Source organism: Microcebus murinus, chromosome 17 (assembly GCF_040939455.1).
Source record: "Microcebus murinus isolate Inina chromosome 17, M.murinus_Inina_mat1.0, whole genome shotgun sequence".
NCBI classification, from domain to species: domain Eukaryota; kingdom Metazoa; phylum Chordata; class Mammalia; order Primates; family Cheirogaleidae; genus Microcebus; species Microcebus murinus.
The window spans coordinates 60,034,469-60,058,975 of NC_134120.1; the positions used below are offsets into that span (position 1 = coordinate 60,034,469).

General features: G+C 43.6%; 1 protein-coding gene across 6 annotated transcripts in view; it reads right to left on the minus strand.

Annotated features, from left to right (window-relative positions):
• Positions 1–461: 461 nt before the first annotated feature.
• MAPK9 (mitogen-activated protein kinase 9) overlaps positions 462–24,507 on the minus strand; it is a 54,284-nt gene continuing 30,238 nt past the window's right edge. For 4 of the 6 annotated variants that reach the window (XM_012754590.3, XM_012754587.3, XM_012754596.3 and 1 more), the window contains 7 exons: positions 15,626–15,791; positions 14,165–14,236; positions 9,255–9,437; positions 7,675–7,799; positions 6,581–6,644; positions 5,246–5,317; positions 462–3,875 (listed from right to left, as the gene is read on the minus strand). In XM_012754590.3, the coding sequence (XP_012610044.1) occupies positions 3,733–3,875; positions 5,246–5,317; positions 6,581–6,644; positions 7,675–7,799; positions 9,255–9,437; positions 14,165–14,236; positions 15,626–15,791 (825 nt within the window). In that variant the 3' untranslated portion in view covers positions 462–3,732. Of the gene's footprint in view, positions 3,881–5,245; positions 5,318–6,580; positions 6,645–7,674; positions 7,800–9,254; positions 9,438–14,164; positions 14,237–14,581; positions 14,654–15,625; positions 15,792–24,507 lie in introns of all 6 variants that reach the window. The other 2 variants (XM_012754589.3, XM_012754592.3) reach the window with 2 other exon arrangements.

A 24,507-nucleotide genomic window follows, 5' to 3' on the forward strand; every position in this document is an offset into this window, starting at 1 on the left:
ATATATGTGGTTTTAGCTATCAAACATCCTAAAATGCCTCAAAAAGAAAATTGAGTAAAAGTGGCTTCCCCCATGCACAAAACCACAAGCACAGAAGCACCAGTAAGAGTTTTAAGTAATACGACTAAAGACTGATTGGTGAGTTCTCCAGGCCATATCTCATGAGAAAACAATTATACTAAGACTCCAAATATTTGATTTTGAACTTGCATGTTTTTGATGTCAAACTTACTGCCATTGCTTTTGAAAACTTAGATTCAGGAATCTGCAGAATATTCTCAATGAGAGAACTAACAAGAGAAATGTTTTTTGCCTTTCGATGTAAAAACACTTATTAATATTGACTGAAATCAGGACATCCAGTGGCTACCCATGTCCATATTAAATTTGTAATCAGAGATGGCAATGTATATACAGTCAACTGTCACTTACAAACACACAAAAATTGGACATGCTATATATTTCTCTTTTAAAATGTAGTCTGTATTATTTTCACCAATCAAAGCACACATAATATATTTTATTAAATGTAATCTGTATTATTTTCACCAATCAAAACACACATAATATATTTTATTATAAAACATTAGGCAATGTTACTTTTGAGATACGCAATCTGAAAGGTCACACTTGCGTTCATCACAGTATGAAATACCGGAGAGTTACATCAGAAATCAACCAGATGGACTCATGATTATATGGCATTAAATCCGGTTACACCATGCATGAACTCTGGGTATCAGCAGCGGGCCTGCGGAGGGCTTTCTCTTTTTAGCACTGGGCTTTGAGTTACGCATCCCAAAGATCAGAGCAGAACCCTGTTTCCAGCTCCAGGCCCAAAGCTGATTGAACGTGCACCGCGGTGTCTCTAGACTGCTCTCCTGCCCTGCAGGACTCTGTCTGCTCTCCGGAACCTGCGCTTGGAATTAAGGCCCAGACATAGGGAAGACAGTCATTTCCTTTTTGACTGAAAACTAAGCCAACAAATGAAACAAACCTAGTCCAAATTCCAGGATAATAATAATTACCTGGTTTATAAAAATACATGTCCAAAATAGTTACTTCCTGGGTCGTGCACAATATAAATTACAAAAATAAAATAGAAAAGATGAAAAAGTTGAGCACATTTCTCAGCTCTTTCTCCAGCATCGGCATTTCTCCACAGAGGTCAGCCTGGAGCCGCGGCACCAGGCTCCTGGCAGACCTAGGCTCAGCAGGGAGAACTCTGACCCTGGGGCGCGGCACTCCTAGGGAACTCTGGGGCCCATCCAAGGTGCACTCGCTTCTGCCTGGTGGAAGAGAGCCTGGGCAGGAGACCCGCCACGCCGTCACTGCCCCACCCAGGGCGGCAGGTTCACTTGGCCCAGGGAGAGAGTGAGCGGACGGCCAGTCCACGGGCACTGCCTCCCCCCACACGGCTCCTGGTGGGGCGGGCTCAGCGGGCCAGAATTCCCGCCATGTAGGGCAGATAATGCATTCTTAAAACTCTCCTTTTTCTTTGTTTTTACTTTTAAAGATAGATTTAGTAAAGTCTTTTAAAAGGATATGTATTAGATGGCTGGGCACCATGGCTCACGCCTGTAATCCTAGCACTCTGAGAGGCCGAGGTGGGCGGATTGCTCAAGGTCAGGAGTTCGAGACCAGCCTGAGCAAGAGCGAGACCCCGTCTCTACTATAAATAGAAAGAAATTAGTTGGACAACTAAAAATATACAGAAAAAATTAGCTGGGCATGGTGGCGCATGCCTGTACTCCCAGCTACTGGGGAGGCTGAGGCAGGAGGATTGCTTGAGCCCAGGAGTTTGAGGTTGCTGTGAGCTAGGCTGACGCCACGGCACTCTAGCCTGGGCAACAAAAGTGAGATTCTGTCTCAAAAAAAAAAAAAAAAGAATATGTATTAGAGAGAAGTCCATTTTAAGATGTTTTTATATGTATAGTGATAACTTTCTTTACTATCGGGCTTCCAAGGCTAAAATAATCTCAAGCCATATAATAGGTGCTTCAATGCTCATTATTACCATTTTGTACTTGAAAGTGTCTAAATGACACAAATATATAACTATTTCTTATTTCAATATTAATGTTGTTCATCAAGGGTTCCAGTTTCCAGTGATATGACCAACCAATAATATGTAACTAGTACAGAGAGAACCATATATTTTAGATAATATTTATAATAAATTTTCTTATCAAAGTTCCTCCTCAGAACATACTCTATAGAATGTTGATCAAATAGCTTCCAAAATAATTGAACACAAGACATGAACTGGTAACAACATAAGCTCAAGGGAAAAACATTATGAGCACAAGTGGGCAAATGTGATCATCGTAACTCCATCTCTGCCGTGACACTTAAATACTCAGAATCTTAATGAATTTTGAACAATTTACATATCATAAAGTCTGAAAGTATCAATTTCAGGTGAGCAGTTTTTAAATCAGAAAATATTCAATAGTTAATCTCTACTCTCCAGAGTATTTCCTGCATATCCCTCTGCAGAGTTTTCCCAGAGCATTCACGGATTTCCCTTAAAAAAGGAAAGGCCCCCATGCAATGAGAACCAACAACAGCAAACAGGCATTCTGAACCCCTCGGGCCTCCCAAAACAGATGAAAGAGGAATTTACCTGGTTTCTTTCAGTGAAGAAAGAAAACTGAGTGAGAATGTGTGTTGTCAAAGGGAAATGCTGCCTTGTGGAATCACATACCCACCTTTAATGAGGGAAGGTAAGGACAGAACGCAGGCCGGACTCTGGCGAAGGAAGGGAGCTCTTAGTGAATGGCCGCGACAACCTCTAGTGAGCATTTTGTAAAATTCTACTCTAACATTAGGCAATGAATTCAGCAATTCATCTGCCATCGTATTATTGGGAAGGAGTGTTGTGTGTTTAGTAAACAAGGCGAAGTTCTAGGTAGCATTTAAAATTAATAATAACTCCAGAAGACCAAGGAAAAAAGAGATAAGGTAGATAGGATTTCAAAGGTATGTATGTCTTCAGCAGCATAAAACAAAACTTAAAATTCCATCATGCAGTGAAGCTGAATGTGCAATCATCCTTGTCTAGACAGGTTAAAGAAAACAGCGTCCATATAAGTGTCTTGGTTGTAGCAATGACAATTCTCAGCCCCAACATCACAAATTTAAGAAAAGCTATATTTTTTATTAAATAGATTTACTCATATTCCTTCTGAAATAGAATAAATCATACCATAAAAGAGGATAAGATGTGATAACATGATAATGGTCAACTAATATCTATTTTTTTTCTGGCAGACACCAAATTACTTAAGAAGATTAAGAGATAATTCTAGAAGCAGCATTACCTGGAAGATTACTTGGCATTTATATACTAATTTCCTAAGTAGTAGGTGGGCAAGCCCAAGCAAGCATTTATGGTCACATGCACATAAGTCACAAAAGTTACAAATGATGTGAAATTGTCACTACTATTACCACACAACTTAAAAAAAAGTCACCTATTATAACTGCTCACCTGAAATGATCTTGAACAAAATCTCTAAAAGTGTGGCTATGTACTTTTTCCTTCAGACATAATCTGCGTCACTTCATAGTCTAAGCAGGCAATCCTATTAGATCTGAGTAGGGCAAGGCATTGTGTTTCTTACATGCAGAACATGGAGTTTTCTATTTGGTTCCATCAACTCCCAAGCATCTCAGGCCCATGGAAGCAAGAATTCCTTCAATGATGACAAGTTTGCTATTTCTAACTTATCATCGACAGCCTTCAAGGGGTCCTGTGGAGGCATCCAGACTGCTGTCTGTATCTGAGGCCAGTGTCTGCTCGGTGGACATGGATGAAATGTCATTGATAGATGATGACTGAGAAGGAGTGGCGTTGCTACTTACTGCTGCATCTGTGCTAAGAAAACCAAATATAATAAAATCTGAGGCATGACATTGCTGCAAATCCAGGCAATGAGACTTTAGGCCATTTCTTGTCTTTGTCCTTCTCAGAGTTTCCCAATCCTAACTATTAATATAAATAAGAAGTTAGTCAACAGTACATTGGAACTTTTTCTTGAGTCTCTTATTAGGCCCAGAATCCCAAATATTCTTACATCTTTCCCTGAAACATTCTTTTCTTCCCAGAGACTAAACACATATGTGGACATGTGTATTCATATTAACTATTTAAAAAAATACCTGCTGGATTTCCAATAGATATCAAGAGAATATTGCCAAATTTATCCTAAAACTCAGTATCACAAAAGGCTTAAGTCTGAATAGGATTCAAGTGTCATCAGATACTTGAATTATCACAAACACTAAATCTATAGAAAAAAGCATCAACATTCAAATAAATCTTTTGCAATAAATAAAATAAAGGCTCTATATTACAAAAAGGAAAAAATTTAGTGGCCTCTTGTACATTTTATTTTTGTTTTATGTACACAGAAAAGTGACATTTTAATCTTTTAAGGCAAATGAAACTATATCCTATTTCCTACTATTCATATTTTAGTCTGGTTTGAACAAAAATAAAACATGCAGGCTGTCAGAGATTAGTGTTTGCAGTCTTAAATTTGTGCTTAGTTAACAAGCACCTACATTACTGCTGAAGTTATATAATCTCTAGATGTTTGACACATATGTCATGGTGAATATAAAATTCAAGAATAAAAAGCAAGCTGTGCAATCTGTGCTTCCTCACACACAGCCTTTCCAGTGGGAATGGGAGTGAGAAAATAAATAACACTGAAGACTTTCACTTAGTAAACAGGTAGAAAACCTGGTATCAACAAAGGTTGACACCACTAACATCAGAGTCTTTCATAATCTTACAATTACCTAGTCCTTAGGCTTTTGCCACTAGGTAGCTCAAGTAGAAAATGGAGAATGATATGAAAAATTTCCTTGAAAGAAAACCTAATTATATTTCACCTAGATTTGCATTAATGTTCTTTTTTAACTGGGTGGGACTAGTACAAACAGAGTCATGCACATGGAAAAGGCTTTAAATTCAATTTCCTTATCTATAAATGGAGATGACAGCGGCTATTGCGAGGATGAAACGAGCATTCGTACCACACAGTAGTTTGGCGCCTGGCGCGCAGGTAAAATGTCAGCTGCCCCCACCACTGGCACTACACTATGAGCCAAATCACACAGCGGTTTTCAAACTCAATGCTCGCCAGGCTCGCATCCAACACACTGTTGCCACTTATAACAATTGAACAGGCAAAGAAAAATATCATAGATTCAAACTATTAAAGCAATCACTAACCTGAAGGCTGATCTTTCACAACGCCATTCTTGCTTCTTTCTTCCCAATCCATTACTTCTTTGTAAATTAGCTCTTCAAACAGAAATGCAAGTTAAAATGCTTCATCAATTTCTCTGCATCTCTAAACTCTGCTTCGAAATCAATGGGAACCACTCCAAGGGCACTGTGATATGTTATTTTTAATTGTGATATATAGTCAATTCAGTAATATAGTTTACCTGAACCAATATATCCATGTTTTGATCCATTAAATCTTTTGATCCATTAAATCTTTTAAGGTAGCAAATGATGTAGGGCAGTTCAGAATCCATACGTGGGTTTTACAAAGAGAGAACTGGTGGAGTGGCTTTCAGAGAACATTTTAAAGGACTGGATGTTCCCACATCCATGTCAACATGTTTCTCTCCATCGCTACTGTGGTTCTCCGACCAGAACCCACGCATGGGCCATGAGCTCCAGACTGGCTAAAAATGACTCCACACACCTAAGTCTTTTTATGGCTCCAATTCAGTTTTCTTCAACTTTCATTTGTAAGAAAAACTAACTGCTGACTAAGTAAGCTATTAGGGATTTTGACACTTTTGGTATTCACAAACCTTAGCACACTGTGAGCATTCAGTGAGGCCAATGCATGTGCTGTGTGCATGCCCTGCTAAGCACACACAGGCGACTGGCACCCCTGCACCCGGCAGGGCCTTGGGCAGGACCCACCGTCAGTGCTGACTTGCTCTGACTGCAGTTCTCAGTGAATATTGATCCTGCTTTTTAATGAAAAATTGTGACTTCAGCCTCTTCACTATGGGCTTGGTTTGTTGTGGACTGTTTGGTTAATCTTATACTGGTAGTATGCCCATTTGCATATTTTTGATCTAAAAATTTCCCCAAACTAAATTTTAAAACAGACATACAACTACGTGGCTTAAAAAACAAACAGAAGTTCACAGGACCCCCAGCCCTTACTCCCCATTTCTGCTCATACAGGGAATTTTATAGGTAATGTTTGGCCTGTGAATTGGGGTTGCCTGCCAATTTGTAACACGTGATCAAGACAAGCATGAAATAATACTAATAACTAAGCTCAGTTTACCAACATTGGAAAATGTAAAGTCATGTGAAAAAGCCCTTATTTTTCTCTCTTGAAGCAAATAATAAGAAATTCATACATGTTCCTCTATAATTCTGTTACTTTCAAGTTGTTTTTCTACTGGAAGGTGGAGAGGGCAAGTGGGCTGCAGGGTCCATTGCCCTTCCCGAAGGGTGGCTGTCAAAGTGAGAAGCTTCTGCTTGACAGGACTGTAGGAAATGTCATAGGAGCAAAATAAGCTCTGTCTTTACCTTTCCATTCTTCAATTGCATGTTCTCTTTCTTCCAACTGGGCATCATAAATTTGAGGTGGTGGCTAAAATTAAATCAGACAGAAAGTCAACAGTTCAAAAAATAATGAGGCATAAAAACAGGTGAAATGACTTGGAAGACTTCTAGTCTGTGATACGGATTTAGTTTCATTCAATACATGGTTTATTAAAGATTTTTGTTCTAAGTGTGATATTACATCAGTTTCAGAATCAAAATAATTGTGGAAAAATTAACCAAAAAAGAGAGCTATTATGGTCTTACTAATCATATGTCCTCAAAACACTAAAGATACATGCTCAAATGTAATTATAAATTAATAATCACAGACTGTTTCCTAGAGTTCCACCATGGATACCACACCATGGCAGGAACTATGGAAGGTGCAGTGTTTCTCAGAATATACGTCTAGTTTACATTTCTTCACAATAAAACTCCCAAACCCAATCCCCAACTCATAAATGAATCATTCAAAAAATATGCTTATAAATTGGACTCTTTTTATAAAAAACAATGTTTGAAATGATGGTTAAAACCATAGGCCATGACATAAGCTGTGTTTACCAGTGGCATGAAATAGGCATGCCACTTGGCAGTCACTTGCCTTGCAGCTGACGACCATTCGCACCAGTGCTGACATGGAAGAAAGCACACAGGCACCAACTTCAGAGTGGAACCCCCGCCAGGGGACACGGGAAGTACAGATGCTTTTAGGAGGGATAAACAGACGTGCTATTTTCAGCAAGTTGCTTAGCCTCTCTGATTGGGTGGCCTAAACAAGAGGATGTAACCAATACCAGGCACAGTTCCAGGAACAGAACAGATGCTTAATAAATTATTATCACACGTCAGCACTGGCATGAACAGAGACAATGGTCTCACCACAGTGTGAGCTTGTTCACTCCAAGGTGCTCTGAGCCACAGCTCCAGCACCATATGTCCCCAAGGGGCAGTGGCCCAGGTCCCAGATAACACTTAGCCTTTTTGTAATTGGGAGCTCTAAAATCTAGAACTTGCTATCCTTATGTAGCTATTCTGGACTAACAGACATATATCTTTTCAAAATCAACACTTACTGCTTCTGCTTCAGTGGGGTCATACCAGACAGTAATGTAGGGGTGACGCAAGGCCTCGTCTACAGAGATACGCTTGTCGGGATCAATCACTAGCATTTTTGATAACAGATCTCTGGCTTGACTCGCTAGGGTGGAAACAAACATGAGATTAATAAACTAATGTGGTTAATCTGAGAAAAGGAAATCACACAATAAAGAGTTAAATGTGATAGCACATAGCACAGCTAGAACAAATATATATTAACTTCAAGAAATGTTTGATACATTCAATCAATAGAATCCAAAAACTTTTAAGAGAAAACTGAGTGGCTACTGTCATGACAAACCAGGTTTCCAGATGTGGTTTCCACCTCTGTACTTGAGGGGAGGAGAGGCATGGGGTCGAGGGGAGGGCACTGGGCAGCCTCAGACCAATGTCTGGACAGGGCCTAAAAGGTGAGAAACCACAGCCAGGAAGGCGGCAAGAGCTGAGCAAAGGGTGCTGCTGCTGAGTGTGTGCACGAAGCATGTGGGAGTGTTTCTTTTCTCTGTCACATTGAAACAAAATTGGAATAGACTTTTTAGATTACACAATGATCTCACATTCCCACAGCACAAAACCCTTCACAGATGCCTCTGCTCAGCCTGCCTTGTACAAGGTTGGCAACACACACTGCTTTTTTTTCAATCTAGAGATAAGTACTCAGAAAAAAGCCAACAAGTTCAATAACTTGGTTAAATATAAGGCTCACCTAGGTTTCAGCAATTAAAGTTACAACACAATAGGCAAAGGAAGGATTAGAGCTTTTCTGACTAAGGCACAGTTTATCCAGACATGGACAGAAACAAATCTATTCTCTTCCCTTAAGCAATTACACTTTAGTGAAGGGCACAGAAGGGCAGGAAGGACATTTTTTATAGAACTACTATCATGTTTTTGACTCTAGAATCTGTATTCAAGTGTTCTTTCATTTTTTTTTTCTTTTTTGAGACAGAGTCTCGCTTTGTTGTCCAGGCTAGAGTGAGTGCCGTGGTGTCAGCCTAACTCACAGCAATCTCAAACTCCTGGGCTCGAGCGATCCTTCTGCCCCAGCCTCCCGAGTAGCTGGGACTACAGGCACGCGCCACCATGCCCGGCTAATTTTTTATATATATATCAGTTGGCCAATTAATTTCTTTCTATTTATAGTAGAGACGGGGTCTTGCTCTTGCTCAGGCTGGTTTTGAACTCCTGACCTTGAGCAATCCGCCCGCCTCAGCCTCCCAAGAGCTAGGATTACAGGCATGAGCCACCGCGCCCGGCTCAAGTGTTCTTTATACCTGAAAACTTTTTGAATTTCAATTGCTGTAATTATAACATAAGAGTGTTTCAGAATGATTCAAATATTTTGATTTTGGCCAAAGGCTTCAATTAAGCCATCTTATAGAGGATAATTCTAGGCCTTTAGGCCTTCTCTTCTCAGAGCCTTCATGGATCACACACTAGCCTGTGCATGACTTCATTTCAGGAGTCTAGCCATTTCATCTCTCAATGATCACATGAAAAGTGAAAGGTTCACCTGAATTATAAAAAAATATATAAGAAAAAAAGGATGTCTTACTTTTTATTTTGTCTCGTTCAGATTCTGATGGGAATATCCAATCTGGAAAGAGCTCTTCAAATTTGATTCCAGGATACTTTGGTCTATTTTCTACATAATTCCTCACAGTTGGCTGAAGTCTCTTCATGAACTCTGCCGACGGTGTTCCTAGCTGCTCAATGACTTTGTTCCACTGATCAATGTCTAAGGGGTCTCTTGAGGAAAATACAACTGAAACGCCTTGTATTCATGTCACATGTAACAGCATCATTTGAAAAAAAGCTGTATTTATACTGATTGACAAGTGATTGATTAGCCCACCCTACTTGGCTGACAGAAGCATTGTGAAATAATATTCAAATTAGGTTTAGGTTTCCAAGTTAGACAATTTTTAAAAATTCCTACACTCTGAATCTTTATAAACTATTATCACAGTTTATTAAATCAATGCAATGAGGCCTATATATGCCTTCCCATTATAGTTCAAAATAAAGTTATCTTGAAACTAAGAATACCTCTGACAGAAATGGTTAAACATGAAATTAGAAAAAAATTACATAAGCACATGGAAATTCATTTTTGTACTAGTGCTACCTTAGATGCACAGCTTTCTAAAGGAGAGGCACGTGAGAGCCCTCCGAGGGACCCATCTAACCTCTTAGGTGTACAGCTGGGGAAGCGAAGCCCTGTGGCCGCTGGCCAGGTGTGGCAGGTGAGGCAGAAGGCTTTCTGAGCCTCGGCCCAGTCCTTTGCCAGACTCAACTGTGCACCAAATACCTGTAAGGTGCCAGGGAAGTCAGTCTCCCTTGGGGCCAGCTGCCATATTTGTACAATGCAGACGATACCAGCTTTGCCTACTCCGCAGGGTACTTGATGGCTTAGGATGACTGGGACTGTGTATGGGGAAAGTGACACTGAAACTGTAACCAACTACACAAGAGAACACAAGCCAGAAAAATCCTGGACACAGCAACTTAAAAAAGCGACTAACTGAGGCATATCTTAGAAAAACAAACTTATGAAACAACCTAGGCAACAGACACATAAACTCAATTCTTCCAAAATGCTATGCTTCTGAAGACCTGCTTGGGAAATGGGTTTCTAGCATTCAAATCACTAGCAAATTCTCCTTCTTCGCTCCCCTGTTTCATACATGTTGCCAAATCAGAATCATGCCTACATTTCATTTACCTACTTCACACCTTTCCCTCTCTCCTTATACTTCGGACACCTCTTCCCCATGCTCACAATTCACTGGGAGAACTGAGCCAATCTCAAGAGAAGCCTCCCAGAGCCCTCTCAATGCCCCACCCTAGCATCCATGTGCCATTCACCACCAAGGAACCCTCTGGGCTCCTGGCTAAGGCACAACCTGCCTGGCTGTAGACCTCCACCCTGGAGCCAATGCGAGGATGAGCTGCCAGGATTCCTCTCACTCCTACATCATCAACACGCTGCTCTCTCCTGACACGTTCCATCACCACTCAAACGTGATGATTGTCTCTCTTGGCGCCCGTATCCCCACTAGCTATCACTTCGTTTCTTCACTCCTGTTTGCAGCAGCACTTCTTGAAGAGTTATCTACCCTGTGTCTCTACTTCCCAGCCTCTCATGCTCTTTTTTTTTTTTTTTTTTTTTTGAGATGGAGTCTCACTTTGTTCCTCAGGCTGGAGTGAGTGCCGTGGCGTCAGCCTGGCTCACAGCAACCTCAAACTCCTGGCTCAAGGGATCCTGCTGCCTCAGCCTCCCGAGGAGCTGGGACTACAGGCATGCGCCACCATGCCCGGCTAATTTTTTCTATATATGTTAGTTGGCCAATTAATTTCTTTCTATTTATAGTAGAGATGGGGTCTCACTCTTGCTCAGGCTGGTTTCGAACTCCTGAACTCGAGCAATCCGCCTGCCTCGGCGTGAGCCACCGTGCCCGGCCTTCTCATGCTCTCTTAAGCAGACTCCCATCAGGCTTTCTTCCCTCATTTCCGTGAACGCTGTGCTCACCAAGGCTGCCAGCAGCCACCACAGAGCCTAGCGACAGTCCCCAGTCCTCATCTCCTGCACCGTGTGCACGAGCCTCCCTCCACCCCTTTCCTCCAGCTGCCAGGGCATTGCTGGAGGGCCTTCTCCACCTCCTTTCCCTGTTCCTCATTTGCCTCCACCTTGAGTGGCTTAGGCCTAGGTCCTCATCCCTTCCCTCTTTGCAAGCACTCGCTACCAGACTCAAGGCTTCAACGCTAATGACATACCGACAGCGCCACATTGACCTCCCTATCCCAGACCTCTCTCCGGAATCTCACTGTCTAACGGACATCTCCAAACTCTAACAGGCTCTTGGAGGGTTCAGCTTCAAAGCAGACACAGGGTGCAAGTCCTTCTCCCCAGCTGCACCCCTACCCGCCTGCAGTGAGCCTCCACCGCTCCCGTGACGAAAGGCAGCCTTTGCATTGGTCTCCTGCTCTGCCCTGCCCTTGACAGTCTGCCTTAGCCTCAGCAGCCGTAAAGGAGGAAGGGAGCCAAGTCAGACTAGGAGCCTAAAAATGGGCAAGGGCTAGATAAATAAACTGCTGGAATAATGACAAAGGGTCATTTCTGTAGACACCAGGGTGACGAGAAGAGGGAAGATAACCCTGTCAAGCCTGTGGGCCTTCTGAGCGTGGGCAGACACTGCTGTCATCAATTACCACGACATGTGAGGCAGACCACAGATCTTTCATTTTATAAAAGAGGAAACCAAGGCTCAGAGAGGCCTTGAATTCCTCAAGCATGCACAGCTGCCATCTCTTAGGCCACAGCAGGGATAGGAATTCCTTTTCTACCCCAGGTCACAAATCTAAAGCAAACATCTGAGGATCTTAGTCTGGTTTCTGGAAGCTCTTCTCTAAGTTTGCAATCTAATGTTTAAAAGAGTTGCAAAATTTTCTTTGATAGTGGCTAGGCACAGTAGCTTAGGCCGGTAGTCCCAGCACTTTGGGAGGCTGAGGCAGGAGGACTGCTTGAGGCCAGGAGTTTGAGACTGCAGTGAGCTGTGATCACACGACTACATGTAAGCCTGGGTGACAGAGTGAGATCCTGTATCTTAAAAAAAGAGAAAATGGGCCGGGTGCAGTGGCTCACGCCTGTAATCCTAGCACTCTGGGAGGCAGAGGTGAGCAGATCCTTTGAGCTCAGGAGTTTGAGACCAGCCTGAGCAAGAGCGAGACTGTCTCTACTAAAAAAATAGAAAGAAATTAGCTGGATAACTAAAATATATATAGAAAAAATTAGCCAGGCATGGTGGCGCATGCTTGTAGACCCAGCTACTCGGGAGGCTGAGGCAGGAGGATCGCTAAGCCCAGGAGTTTGAGGTTGCTATGAGCTAGGCTGACGCCACGGCACTCTAGCCTGGGCAACAGAGTGAGACTCTGCCTCAAAAAAAAAAAAAAAAAAAAAGAGAAAATAATACTAAACTCTGTGTGAGTTTTGAGAATAACATTAGATGATCTTTATATACAAAACAATTAATTACTGACATTGAACTATGTTAATATGTAAAGTAGGAATTTTAAATTACTTACTAAAATGGACCAAAAAGTACCCACATTTTCATTTTTGTATTTTTTGAAGAAAACATTTCTTAATTAATAAAACAAAGCATAAATTCATTAAGAATTGAGACAAAGTGAACATTAAGTAGATACTGGTAAATTATTAATCATTAGAATAACTTGACTTTTCCCTTTTTAATTGCATTTACTTGCAAAATAAAGACCTCCTTATTTATAGGTTGAAACAAGTGAATCTGAGGTAAGGCTACGGAAAACTGCTAGAACGAAAATTTACTAGACCAAAATAAAATGCTATCTTTAACTTCACTCATTATATAATCTATGATGTAGAAAATGCAAAGGAAGGTAAATAACAGGAATAAAACCTTTTCATTCCAAGTTTGTGTTGTGAAGAATCTATAAGAAAACCATCCTCATAAAATTGTTAAAAACTAAAATTACTTTTGTAAAATACATACAAAACACTGACTTCAGAGCTTGATCTCCTTTCAAAGCAATCATTAATCTGTCAAAGGACAGAGACCATTTTAAACTTTAATAACAAAAAACAAAGTCAAAGACTAATGAAAAATTAAGTGATTAGAACACAAATGAAAAAGGGTATATGTTAGGGTGAAAAATATTAAAGATGGGAGAATGACCATATGAGGAAAGAGAGCTATTATAACTATTATAGTAACTACTCTCCTTTAATCATTCATATGATTTCCTGATCACATTACGAGTTAATCTTTTGCATTTTATATTTATTTAGACTTCCCCAATGTGTCACAAAATAACCCTCTAGATGAATTTTTTTAAAAGTTTCAAGAAAATTTCAGCAGAGTAACAAACAAAAAATTTAACATATCATTCCTTGCATACTTTTCATTTTAATCTTGTTCACTTAGGTCTTATGTACATAGTGTACTTCAGTTCTTACTCTGGGGGAAAACATTTTAATGTATAGCGATAACTAACAAAACAGTTTATTAATTAAATCACACAAGCATACTAGCCTATTAAATTTAGATAGCATCTTTCCTAGTTAAATTAATGAACTAAATAAAACAGTATGTTCATTTAAATATCAGAATATATTTATTAAAGAGTAAATAATTTCTTCTATGTGCCCAGCTATTTTTGATAAAATTAAGAGCTAATGTAATTGGTTTAACTTAATTCCAAATCTCAACAAAATTGTCACAGATAGTCAAGTAAAAAAGAAAATGTAAAACTGAATCTCTTGGTTCATGACACTAATTTAACAAACATAATAAAGACCCCCTTAGCACACAGTCTAGAGTGAATGGCGATATTTTCCTTGTGAGCATTCATGTGAGTAGGTGAGATCATGCTGCCTTTGGTGTTATAGGAAGCATGGCAGGCCAAGGTCCCGGGGAAGGATACGGTCAGTGCCTTGGAATATCACACAACCTTTCACCAGCTCTCCCATGATGCAACCCACTGACCAGATATCAACTGAAAATAAAATGAAATGATAAAATTATGAAGTGCCATGAACAAAACAAAAGTGAGAAAAAGGAATTCTAACAGTGCAATAAACACACAAACATGGAAAAATAAACTGCTAGCTAAGGGTGAACTTTTTACACAACATGAATGATTGCTGACCTCTATTTTAGCCTTCAGTCTGTGGCAATCTGGGGTTTTAGTGCCCAAGATTCCAATACTTTATAGCTTAAAACAAACAAACAAACAAACAGAAACAAAAAGTGCCTGTGAACACAAAGCTTTTCACGGCCACATGCCCACCCTTCCCCGCAGCCGTGGGGCCAAGTGCCGGGTCTCCCCTGTGAAGGATACAGTCTCTTCCTGGGAACAGGACTTTATGGAGGACCATTTCTGCCATGATGCAACCGACAGACCAGATGTCCACTACCAAATACCAGGTGATTAAAAAGCAGCTAGAGTCCCACATCTCCATTCTCCACACTCCCTCCCAGAGACAAATCCAGTAAACGTCACCAGCTTGTCAGTGGGAGCTTTCATAAACACAGACCCCACACCTTCTGCATGACCATCTTCTGAGCCGCCGTGTCAGAAAGGCAGCAGTGCTCAGTAAGGGAGCAGCTTGCCCGGCTGGGTTCCACGTGAAGTCCTGCCAGAGGGGCCCCAAGTTCCACGGTGCCCACCCTCATCTGTGGGCCCCAGATGGACCACTATCTAAGTGCCCTGGTGAGCAGGGGGCAGGGAGAAGTTAACAGGGGACCTAGTTCTCTCTCCCTTCCACGGAAAGCACACAGAGCTATGCCTCTCAAAGTGGGAGCACAGGTTACAAGGCATACACTGACGTGGAACTCATTTCGGATGACTTGGGCAAACTTTCAATCTCTTTTTTTCTTTTGTTAAATAAGTAAATGTATTTTAGTTCTTTTCAACCAATTTGTTAAAAGCTAAGTTGTGATGTTAAAAAAATACCAATTTTACATGGAAGAGAACATGTTGCATTATTCCATTTATACTAAGTTCAAAAAACCAAGTAAACCTAGAAGCAAAGCCAATCTATGGGCTGGAAATCAGGATGACGGCCACCCTCGTGGCCGGGGCTGGGTGTGGAGAGGCCTGCGCTGTGGGCTCTGTGGGCCTGCTCGCGCCGAGCTGCACGTTCAGGGTCTGTGTGCTTTCCTGTGAGTAGGTTATATTTTGATAAAAAGTTCAAAAATACTAATTTCAAAAGATTTTTAAAAGTCAATGATTTTAACCAATGGAAATATAAAATTATTTCTCATCTATGGACTATTATACTCTCTTATATTTAATACAGTTCAAAGGAAAGAGGAAAAACTAGAGATGGCCACTAGAGCTATTTCAGACACCACAGCCTCTTCCCCGTCTGTCCGTACTCACCGTTCTCTTTGTAGCCCATCCCCAGGATGACTTCAGGGGCCCGATAGTACCGCGTCACCACGTAGGGAGTCATCATGAAGTTGGTGCATGCTGTCCGGGCCAGGCCAAAGTCAAGGATCTTAAGGGTGCAGTCTGATTTCACTACGATGTTGCTAGGCTTCAAATCCTAGGAAAGAAATGGTTTAAATGAGCAAAATGAGCAAAGCATGCTAAACAAACTATTTCCCATTGGAAAGGGAAATAGTTTCTCACTATTAACTAAAGGGAAATAGTTCTCACTACTGAGTATGTGAGAGTGTAGGGAGGAAGACAGTTGGAATCAAACTCTGGGATTCTGCAACAATTCCAGAAAACTTAATTCAAAACTAATGCAAATCAGCCTAAAGGGGTTCCCTTCATCCCTATGTGGAAACATTTATAATCCTCCTTTACTTAAAACCTTCTGAGAGCTTCCATGCCCCTCCCTGTGGCCTCCCAGGCCCTGAAGGCTGCCTGCCAGCCCCTCATCTCCACCTCAACTCTACCTGGCCCTCCTTCCCTTCCTCCAACCCCTGGTTTCCCCCAGCTAAGGCCCTCATACTCACTGGTCAGTCTAGAGCAGAGCTGTTCAGTAGATAATATGAACCACACGTATCATTTACATTTTCTAGTAGCCATATTAAAAAGTGTCAACAGAAACAGGTGAAATTAATTTTAATACAGTATATTTTTTAACTCTATATATCCATAGTATTGTTAATATCACTTCAAAATGTCATCAACATAAAAAATTACTGACATATTTACATTCTGCTTTTAGTACCAAGTCTTTGAAGTCCAGTATGTATTTCAGGATTACAGGATAGCCACATTCTGAGTGCTCAACAGCCTTGTGTGGCTACCATACTGGATGGCACAAGTCTAGCATTCGCTTGTCTTAGAATCCTCCCATGGCTCTTTCTCTCCTTGGAAGAGCAATCCCCTGATTACCAATCTCAATCCTTCTCTCCCCCACAAGGACTCACCACTCCCTCCAGAGCACCTGTGTTAAGTCTCCACAGCCTGTAGGTGCCACAAGTGAAATCACCTGCTTGTCCTTTGGTTCCCAGCTCCCCGTGTGTCCCCAGTGCTGACCCTGAGAGAGCAGGGTGGCAGCTGTGCCCTCGGTACTGGTACACACACACTCAGGAACCGTGCCGACTGAGCACGCACATCACACTCCACCGCACTTTCAATGCCTCAACACAACTGCCACAGGTTTTTCCTGCATGATATAAGGCCCTTTCTTCCAGCTAACCCTCCATATTCCAGCTCCTTCCTTAGGCCACAAGAGTTTGACTTTTGCCTGTGGACTCCAGCATGTAGACTCACCCAGAAATTGTGACTTCTAAATGTCCACATCTATTCTTCTCATAGGATATGCAAACGTGTAGCTGCACCATCAAACTGCCAAGCCACTACTGCATGGCAACACCAGGGGGTAGTTGTGAAGTTGTAGGTTCCACAAAACTGCCCAGCACCTGACTGCCACCACTTCCCAGCTGATGGGCCATAGGTCACAGGTATGCCGGACACAGTGATGGTTAACTGTGATGTTATCAGGACAGGCACAAAACCCATAACAAACTGACAACTATAATTATACTTCAATACTACTAAATGCTCTCTTTCTAAATTTCCTGGATTCAGTAAAATTTAAATTATACTATGTTTCCCCGAAAATAAGACCTACCCATAAAATAAGCCCTAGCAGGATTTCTAAGCATTTGTGCAATATAAACCCTACCCCGAAAATAAGACCTAGTGATGGGTGTGGCCACGCAGCGCATCTGCACAACCCATGCATTTGGTCACGGAGCGGGAAAGAAGATGAGCAGCCCTTCTCATCTGCCCCATCGTGACAGCTGCTGTCCCAGAGGTGACGGGAAAGGGTGGGCAGCCCCACCAACAAGGTCGACTCCCCCTGTCAGGTCCCGGCCGTCCTGTGTGTGCTGCAAGCTGAGGCTATGAGGGGAAAATAACACATCCCCTAAAAATAAGCCCTAGGGTGTCTTCTTGAGGAAAAATAAATATAAGACCCTGTCTTATTTTCGGGGAAACACGGTAAGTAGATAATATTTACAAATGCAATAAAAATCTCTACCAGGCCCCATAAAGAGTCCCCCAGCTCCTCCATACCACCTCAGGGCACTGGAAAAGGGGCCCCTCTCACAGGAGAGGCCCGAGGTGAGGAAGGCCCGGCCCTCTGCCTGGCCCTGCTGCTCAGTGTGAAGGGCAGCCGGAGAGCGGTAGCCCCGGCTCCAGCCGGGACTGTCCCCTGTTAGGAGTCCATGATGGAGCAAAGACCAAACAAACCAATTTGTTTTCTAGTTTTCTTTTTTAAAATCAAAGAATACAGCAAGAATAGGCATTTTAGAATACAAATTACTAACAGATGAAATAATGCTCGACCTCACAAAAATATTTTTTAGAAACCCAAAATAACAAGGAACCATTTTGAGTCTATCATGTGGCAATGGTGAAAAGAAAGCAGCATCCACACTGGCAGGAGGACCTGGGGGACCCTCCTCACGCTGTCAGTGGGGGCCTCAATAGGGACTTTCTCCTTAGGAGGGTGAATTTTTAAATATGTGAAATGTGTATGCTTTACCACTCAGCAGTCCCTGAAGTCCACCCTGGCCTAGAACTGACAGCACAGCCGCATGACTGAGGAGGGAGGACAGGAGTGGCCCAGGGCCCACCAAGGGCAAATTCAGTCATGGGAGGAGCCACCTCAACAGGCCACCTGCCTGCGAACCCCCGAGGGAGTCCGAAAACATGCCCATCTTGAGACTCTATCTGTCAGGTTAAACACACTTTACTGCCATCGGGGCAGTGGCTAAGGGGCAGTGGCTAAGGAGGTCCGGGCTCTGAGGGCTTCCGCCCACCCTTTTTCCAGTCAGCTTCCATGGTACATCCAGCTTCCAAAACTTGGCTGGACTACAGCTTTAAGACTGCAGAGTAAAGACAACTTTGTCACTTCAAATCTCGGAAACCATCTAGAACATGGAAAACAAGAAACGCAAGTTACGATCCAAATGACACCTGGATTTGAGGGTTCAGCCCCCAGAGGTACAGAAGATGGCTATGAGGCCCAGTACCCCTGTGGGCAGCAGCGTGGGCACCACAAAGTGGGGCGGGCAGGGGCTGACCTTCACCACTGCCTGCTGGTCCCCAGCTCCAGACCCACTGCCTGAAGAGCTGTCCCAGGAGGAAGGACCCCTGTGCCCTGTGACAAGTGTGTGCTGTCCGGCTTTCCCTGGTCCTCCCCCACAGATGCACACAGCCATTCACTCAGGTGGCTGTACTCTGGGGAAGGAGAAGAGCCAGACATTTTGAGGATGACTGGACACAAGTTCTAAGCGGACACTGAAATCCAAAGGCCCCAAGCATCGTCATGCCTCCTACACGTGAAGAGTCTGTAGGGCCAGGTCATAAATGCAATCTGGCCCACGTCTCTTCTGGCCACTCTAGGACAGAGGGTGGGAGAGTTAACACAGGCCAGAGGCAAAATGTACAGGAATATCTCAGTTCAGCCCACACAAGTGTGAACAGTTTCTGACCCTCCTTTCCAACAGTATGGAAGAATGCACTAGCCCAATCAACATGACACACCTGAGGCCTTATTAACTGGCTCTAGGAACTATACTACGTCTGTGACCATGGACTAGTCTCATCTGACCATATTCCACTGATAATGTCCTGTTATTTTGTAGGAACAGAGCTAACAAGTTGCAAGTTATACAGCCAGAGCATACACAGAAAACTGCAACTTCAAATAATACTTGGAACTAAAGTTTTGCCTCCCCCCAACCCTGCCCTGCCCTGCCCACTCCCTGGAACTAAAAGATTGGAACCCAAGTGCTGGACACTTTCCAAAGCAAGAGGTCTGTGTCCAGGAATGTCCCGTGCTACAGACCCCTCCCTGGGCCTTACCATAAATGGTCCTGTTTGATGTCCTTCCAATCAAAACCTACCTTGCCAGTGCTTTGTCTACCAACCTGTCCTCCCCAACACATGAAACCTGCCCCAGACCCCAGCTCAGGGAGAAAGATTTGAGCTTCACCTCCTGTCTCCTTGCTGGCTGACCTCACAATAAAGCCTTTCTTTCTTCTTTCCTTCTCAAAGCCAGTGCCACAGTGTCACCTTCTGTGTGTGGGACAGTGAGCCCTTATGCCTGGCAGCATGGCTGGCACAGCAGCCACGGCAGATTGCTAGCTGGCTAAGCCTGAGCAGTTAGGGTCACTCTCCAGGATCCCTCTTGTTTCTTCAAGGGCAGACTAGTGATTAATCTGAGAGATGAGAGGGAATTGAGGTTTTAATGGTGCATCCACCCCCACAGGTGCAACAATACTTTTGATTTATTATCTTGAAGATAGTTTTGGGTTCCCACTTAGCTTCCCAATGATAACTGCCAAAGAACTCACATGGGGGTTGCTCAGGCTGCCAAGTGCAGCAGATCCAGCCACACAAACAGGAATCAGGGGTGCCCACCGGGTGGCCCAAGGACCCAGAGGCCCACTGTCAGCTGCCAGACTCAGACCCCTCAGGAATGAAGGTCTGGGTCACACATGAGGTGAGCCACAGAGGCCTGCCATGGGGAGGGCTGGAAGTGTGGGTACTGCGCTGACAGGGGCAACGGCTCATCCCACTAATCTCTGTCTCCTCGATTTTCCCTAGAGGAGGCCATGGAAGCCACAGGGGAGCCGCTCCCAGCCTACGTGGAAAAGTGGGGCTGCGAGGGCCTGGGTGGGCTGTGGGGGCCACGGAAAGGCGTTCCTTGGTCTCCCACTGTGGGAGTGCAAGCAGCAGATGGCCCAGGTGCTGCTTTTGAATCTGCCGTCTGTCTTGTCCACACACACCTCCCACAGAACTCTTAGCCAGGTGTGATGGGCAGGACAACTGAGGCAGACCTGTTCCTGTGAGACACACAAGTCCCCTGGTGGGTGACAGCTCGCATGGGCCGCCCAGCAGCCTGGGCTCTGCCTCACTCCCCCTTCCTGGGCCGGCACTGCCCGCTGACAGCTTCCCACCTCTTCCAAACTGCTCTCCTTTCCTCTCTCGCTGGCCTTCTTCCTGCCAGTCTCTTGCCTGTCTGATCCTGCCGTGGCATTCTGAAGCCTTCAATAAAACCTCCTGTTCTACAGAGATGGGAGGTGGCAGAGAAACAGCAAATGGCAATGACTTGACAGAGTAAAAGAAGCGCCAGCCTCTGCAACTGGACCACACCACCCAGGAGAGGCTGAGGAAGTGAGCCACAGGTACTGTGGAGTCTTTTTTTTTTTTTTTACAAGCCCTGGTAAGGAGCAGTTAGCTGTCCCAGACTCCACCTCCACCCCAGATAGGAGGCCTCTGCTCCCTCCCTACTCCCACTGGCCTATCATCTAGGCAGGGGTCCTCAAACTTTTAACACAGGGGGCCAGGTCACTGTCCCTGAGACCGTGGGAGGGCCGTTGGAGAGTGTGGTGCACATTCCACACATGCACTGTGGGCCGGGGACCACTCGGCTGCTAAGCAGGATAGGCAGCGGCGGCAAAAACACCCAGCAGGCCGATAAATGTCCTCGGCGGGCCACATGTGGCCCGTGGGCCGTAGTTTGGGGACGCCTGGTCTAGAGAGACTGGAGCCAAATTTCCAGACTCAGGGGCTTCAGGTACGGCAGGAACAGATATGCTGGTATTAACACAGCAGGCCCAGGAGAGGGGCCTGGCCTGCAGACAGGGCTCTCCAGTGAAAGCCTGCCTTCCACCCTGGCAGAAGCCCAGCTCCACCCACACAGACCTGAACCACCAGCAGTCAGGCTTAGAGCCCTCTGTCAAGAGACTAGAGGAGCCTTTTCTAGAGAAACTAAAAGGTACTCAGAGAAAAGACCTACAAATGGCAATTATCTGTGGCCCTAGAGACATAACCTTCAACAATCCACTGTGCACTCAGCATTTCCGGTTGGCTTCTAATGCTTCTGTCTTAAACATAATCAAACAACAGAGCATGATCAGACATTTGGGGAAGGGAAAGACCTAACATACTAAAACAGGGTCTAAGAGAAAGACCATGCAGGAAGTAATAAAAACCTTCAAAAAAAAGTTCACTCCCAGAGAGATGATTCTGCATCCATGTAACAAGAACAGAAGGCTACAAAAAGGAACATTTAAGGATAAAAAAGAGTGCCAACTAACTGGTGCTTCAGAGAGAGACAGAGAAAAAATAAAGAATGAAGTGAAGAGGGCATGAAAGAAATAATATAAATTTCTCAGACCTCTAGGACAGACACATTCTTCCAGACTAAAAGCTAAGTATCCAGCATAATTAATAAAAAATGTCCACATCATAACATTTCAGAGTAACAAGGAATAAAGAAACAATTTAAAAAGTTTCCAGAGATAAAAAACCAAGCCAATACCAAACTCAGAGCACCTACAAAGGGTCCATCACAGACGGCCTTGGGAGTGCCCCGGCGCCGTGCCCGATGTCTCGCCCCGGTGGGGTGACTGATCTGCGACTAAGGGCTCTATATCCAACCAAACCATTAATCTTTCAGAGGGCAGAATAAAGAGTTTCAGACATTTGAGTCCTCAAAAAATTTCCCTTCCATGCACCATTTTTTAAAGGAAGCTATTAGGGGATGTGTAATCTTCTAATACTCCCCTAACGAGGCAGGCCAGGAAGCAGGGAATCCAACATGGGAGATGCTGAAGGAAATCCCAGGGTAACCCTCCACATCAGGATCAGAGCAACCAGTCCAGAGGGGAGCAGGATGGAGGCTCCAGGAGAGATTTCCTGAGAAGAGAAACACCTAAGACAGCTGGATGCACTGATAGAAGATTTAGACACTTGTCAGAAGGCTTAGGGTTGAATTAGCAGTAAGAACCTGGAAAACTACTCCTCCCTTAAAATAAAAAAACAAACAAACAAAAACCTCTAACAAATAAAAGACAAATGTTATTAACTCCAGGGGCCGAAAACTGAAAGGGAAGAAATACAATCAAGGCATAAATGAGGCCAGGCGTGGCGGCTCACGCCAGTAATCCTAACACTCTGGGAGGCCGAGGCAGGCAGATCGTTTGAGCTCAGGAGTTTGAGACCAGCCTGAGCAAGAGCGAGACCCTGTTTCTACTAAAAATAGAAAGAAATTAATTGACCAACTAAAAATATACATATAAAAAATTAGCTGGGCATGGTGGCGCATGCCTGTAGTCCCAGCTACTCGGGAGGCTGAGGCAGGAGGATTGCTTGAGCTCAGGAGATTGAGGTTGCTGTGAGCTAGGCTGACGCCACGGCACTTACTCTAGCCTGGGCAACAAAGTGAGACTCTGTCTCAAAAAGAAAAAAAAGGCATAAATGAAAGGCTCAGCAGCTGTGTAGAGAATCTGCATGGTCACGGTAAAGTGAAACACCTTGAGCCAGACAAACTCAGCACACCGCCCTGGGAGGAAAGGAAGGGGACAAGTGTGTGGGGGGGTGAGGGTGGGGCTGGTAAGAGAGCTGAATCATCATCTTTAGCCCCAAACTGAGAAAAAAATCAATGATGTGAGATCTAAGCATATTATTTCAAGAAACAAAAATAAACACTAAAATAATCAGCTAAACAAACTGAAAGAGTTTGCTTCTAGGGAGAAAGAAATAAGAGGGAGGAGGTGGGGGAATCTGTTTTTCATAAACATTTGTAGAACCAGTTTATCCTTGATAAAAATACAAAACAAAAACCAACTCATTCAGCAAGTTGCAGAACAAGATGACACCATCTTTGAAGAATGTAAGTTTAAAAGGACATAAGTGGGCCAGGCGCTGTGGCTCACGCCTGTAATCCTAGCTCTTGGGAGGCCGAGGCGGGCGGATTGCTCAAGGTCAGGAGTTCAAAACCAGCCTGAGCAAGAGCGAGACCCCGTCTCTACTATAAATAGAAAGAAATTAATTGGCCAACTGATATATATATAAAAAATTAGCCGGGCATGGTGGCGCATGCCTGTAGTCCCAGCTACCCGGGAGGCTGAGGCAGAAGGATCACTCGAGCCCAGGAGTTTGAGGTTGCTGTGAGCTAGGCTGACGCCACGGCACTCACTCTAGCCTGGGCAACAAAGCGAGACTCTGTCTCAAAAAAAATAAAATAAAATAAAATAAAAGGACATAAGTATAAACAGACATGTTGGTGTTAACATTAGTAAACAGAGAGGTGTCCGTGTGAAGCCAGGATGGAAATGCACCAAACTGCTATCACTGGCCACCTCCAGGGTCACTGGGAGGCAGGGGTGGCAACTTAGTCATTTTCTCAGGTCTTCTTAGGTTTCTAAACTGGGCACTGGGTAAACCAAACACTTCTCTGGGCTTGATGTGGCCTGCTAGCCAGCAGGCGTGGGCCAGGCTGCAGGGACTGAAGAGTCCATAAAAAGGCACACGAATGCTGCAGCTCTTATAAGGTCTCCAGTAACAGGGGGCGGTTGTTTCCCCACTTACCTCTGGGCCCAAGGTGGGGGAAACAAGTCAGGCAAATCATTCCCCTTACAAAATGTATAAGGCCTAAACTAATCAGGCCTAATAATCTGGGAAATTATTCTAAAGTTTGAATTTAATAAAAGATGTATTTAAGAGGTAGTAAGAGTATTTAAGAGGCATTGTGTGAAGGCTGTGAAAATTTGGGGAGGAGAAACAGAATGGTACACTAAGAAATCTTTATTTTTAATTCAGAAATCTAGTATTAATATTTTTAAAGTGAATTTGCCAATATAACATATTATTTTAACAGACCACTTGGTGGCAGCACAGGCTGTATTTTTTTCTTTTTTTTTAATTTCAGGAAAATATGAGAGTACAAACATCTTGGTTACATTTTGTATCTTTGTCTCTCCCTCGCAAGGGAGCAGCACAGG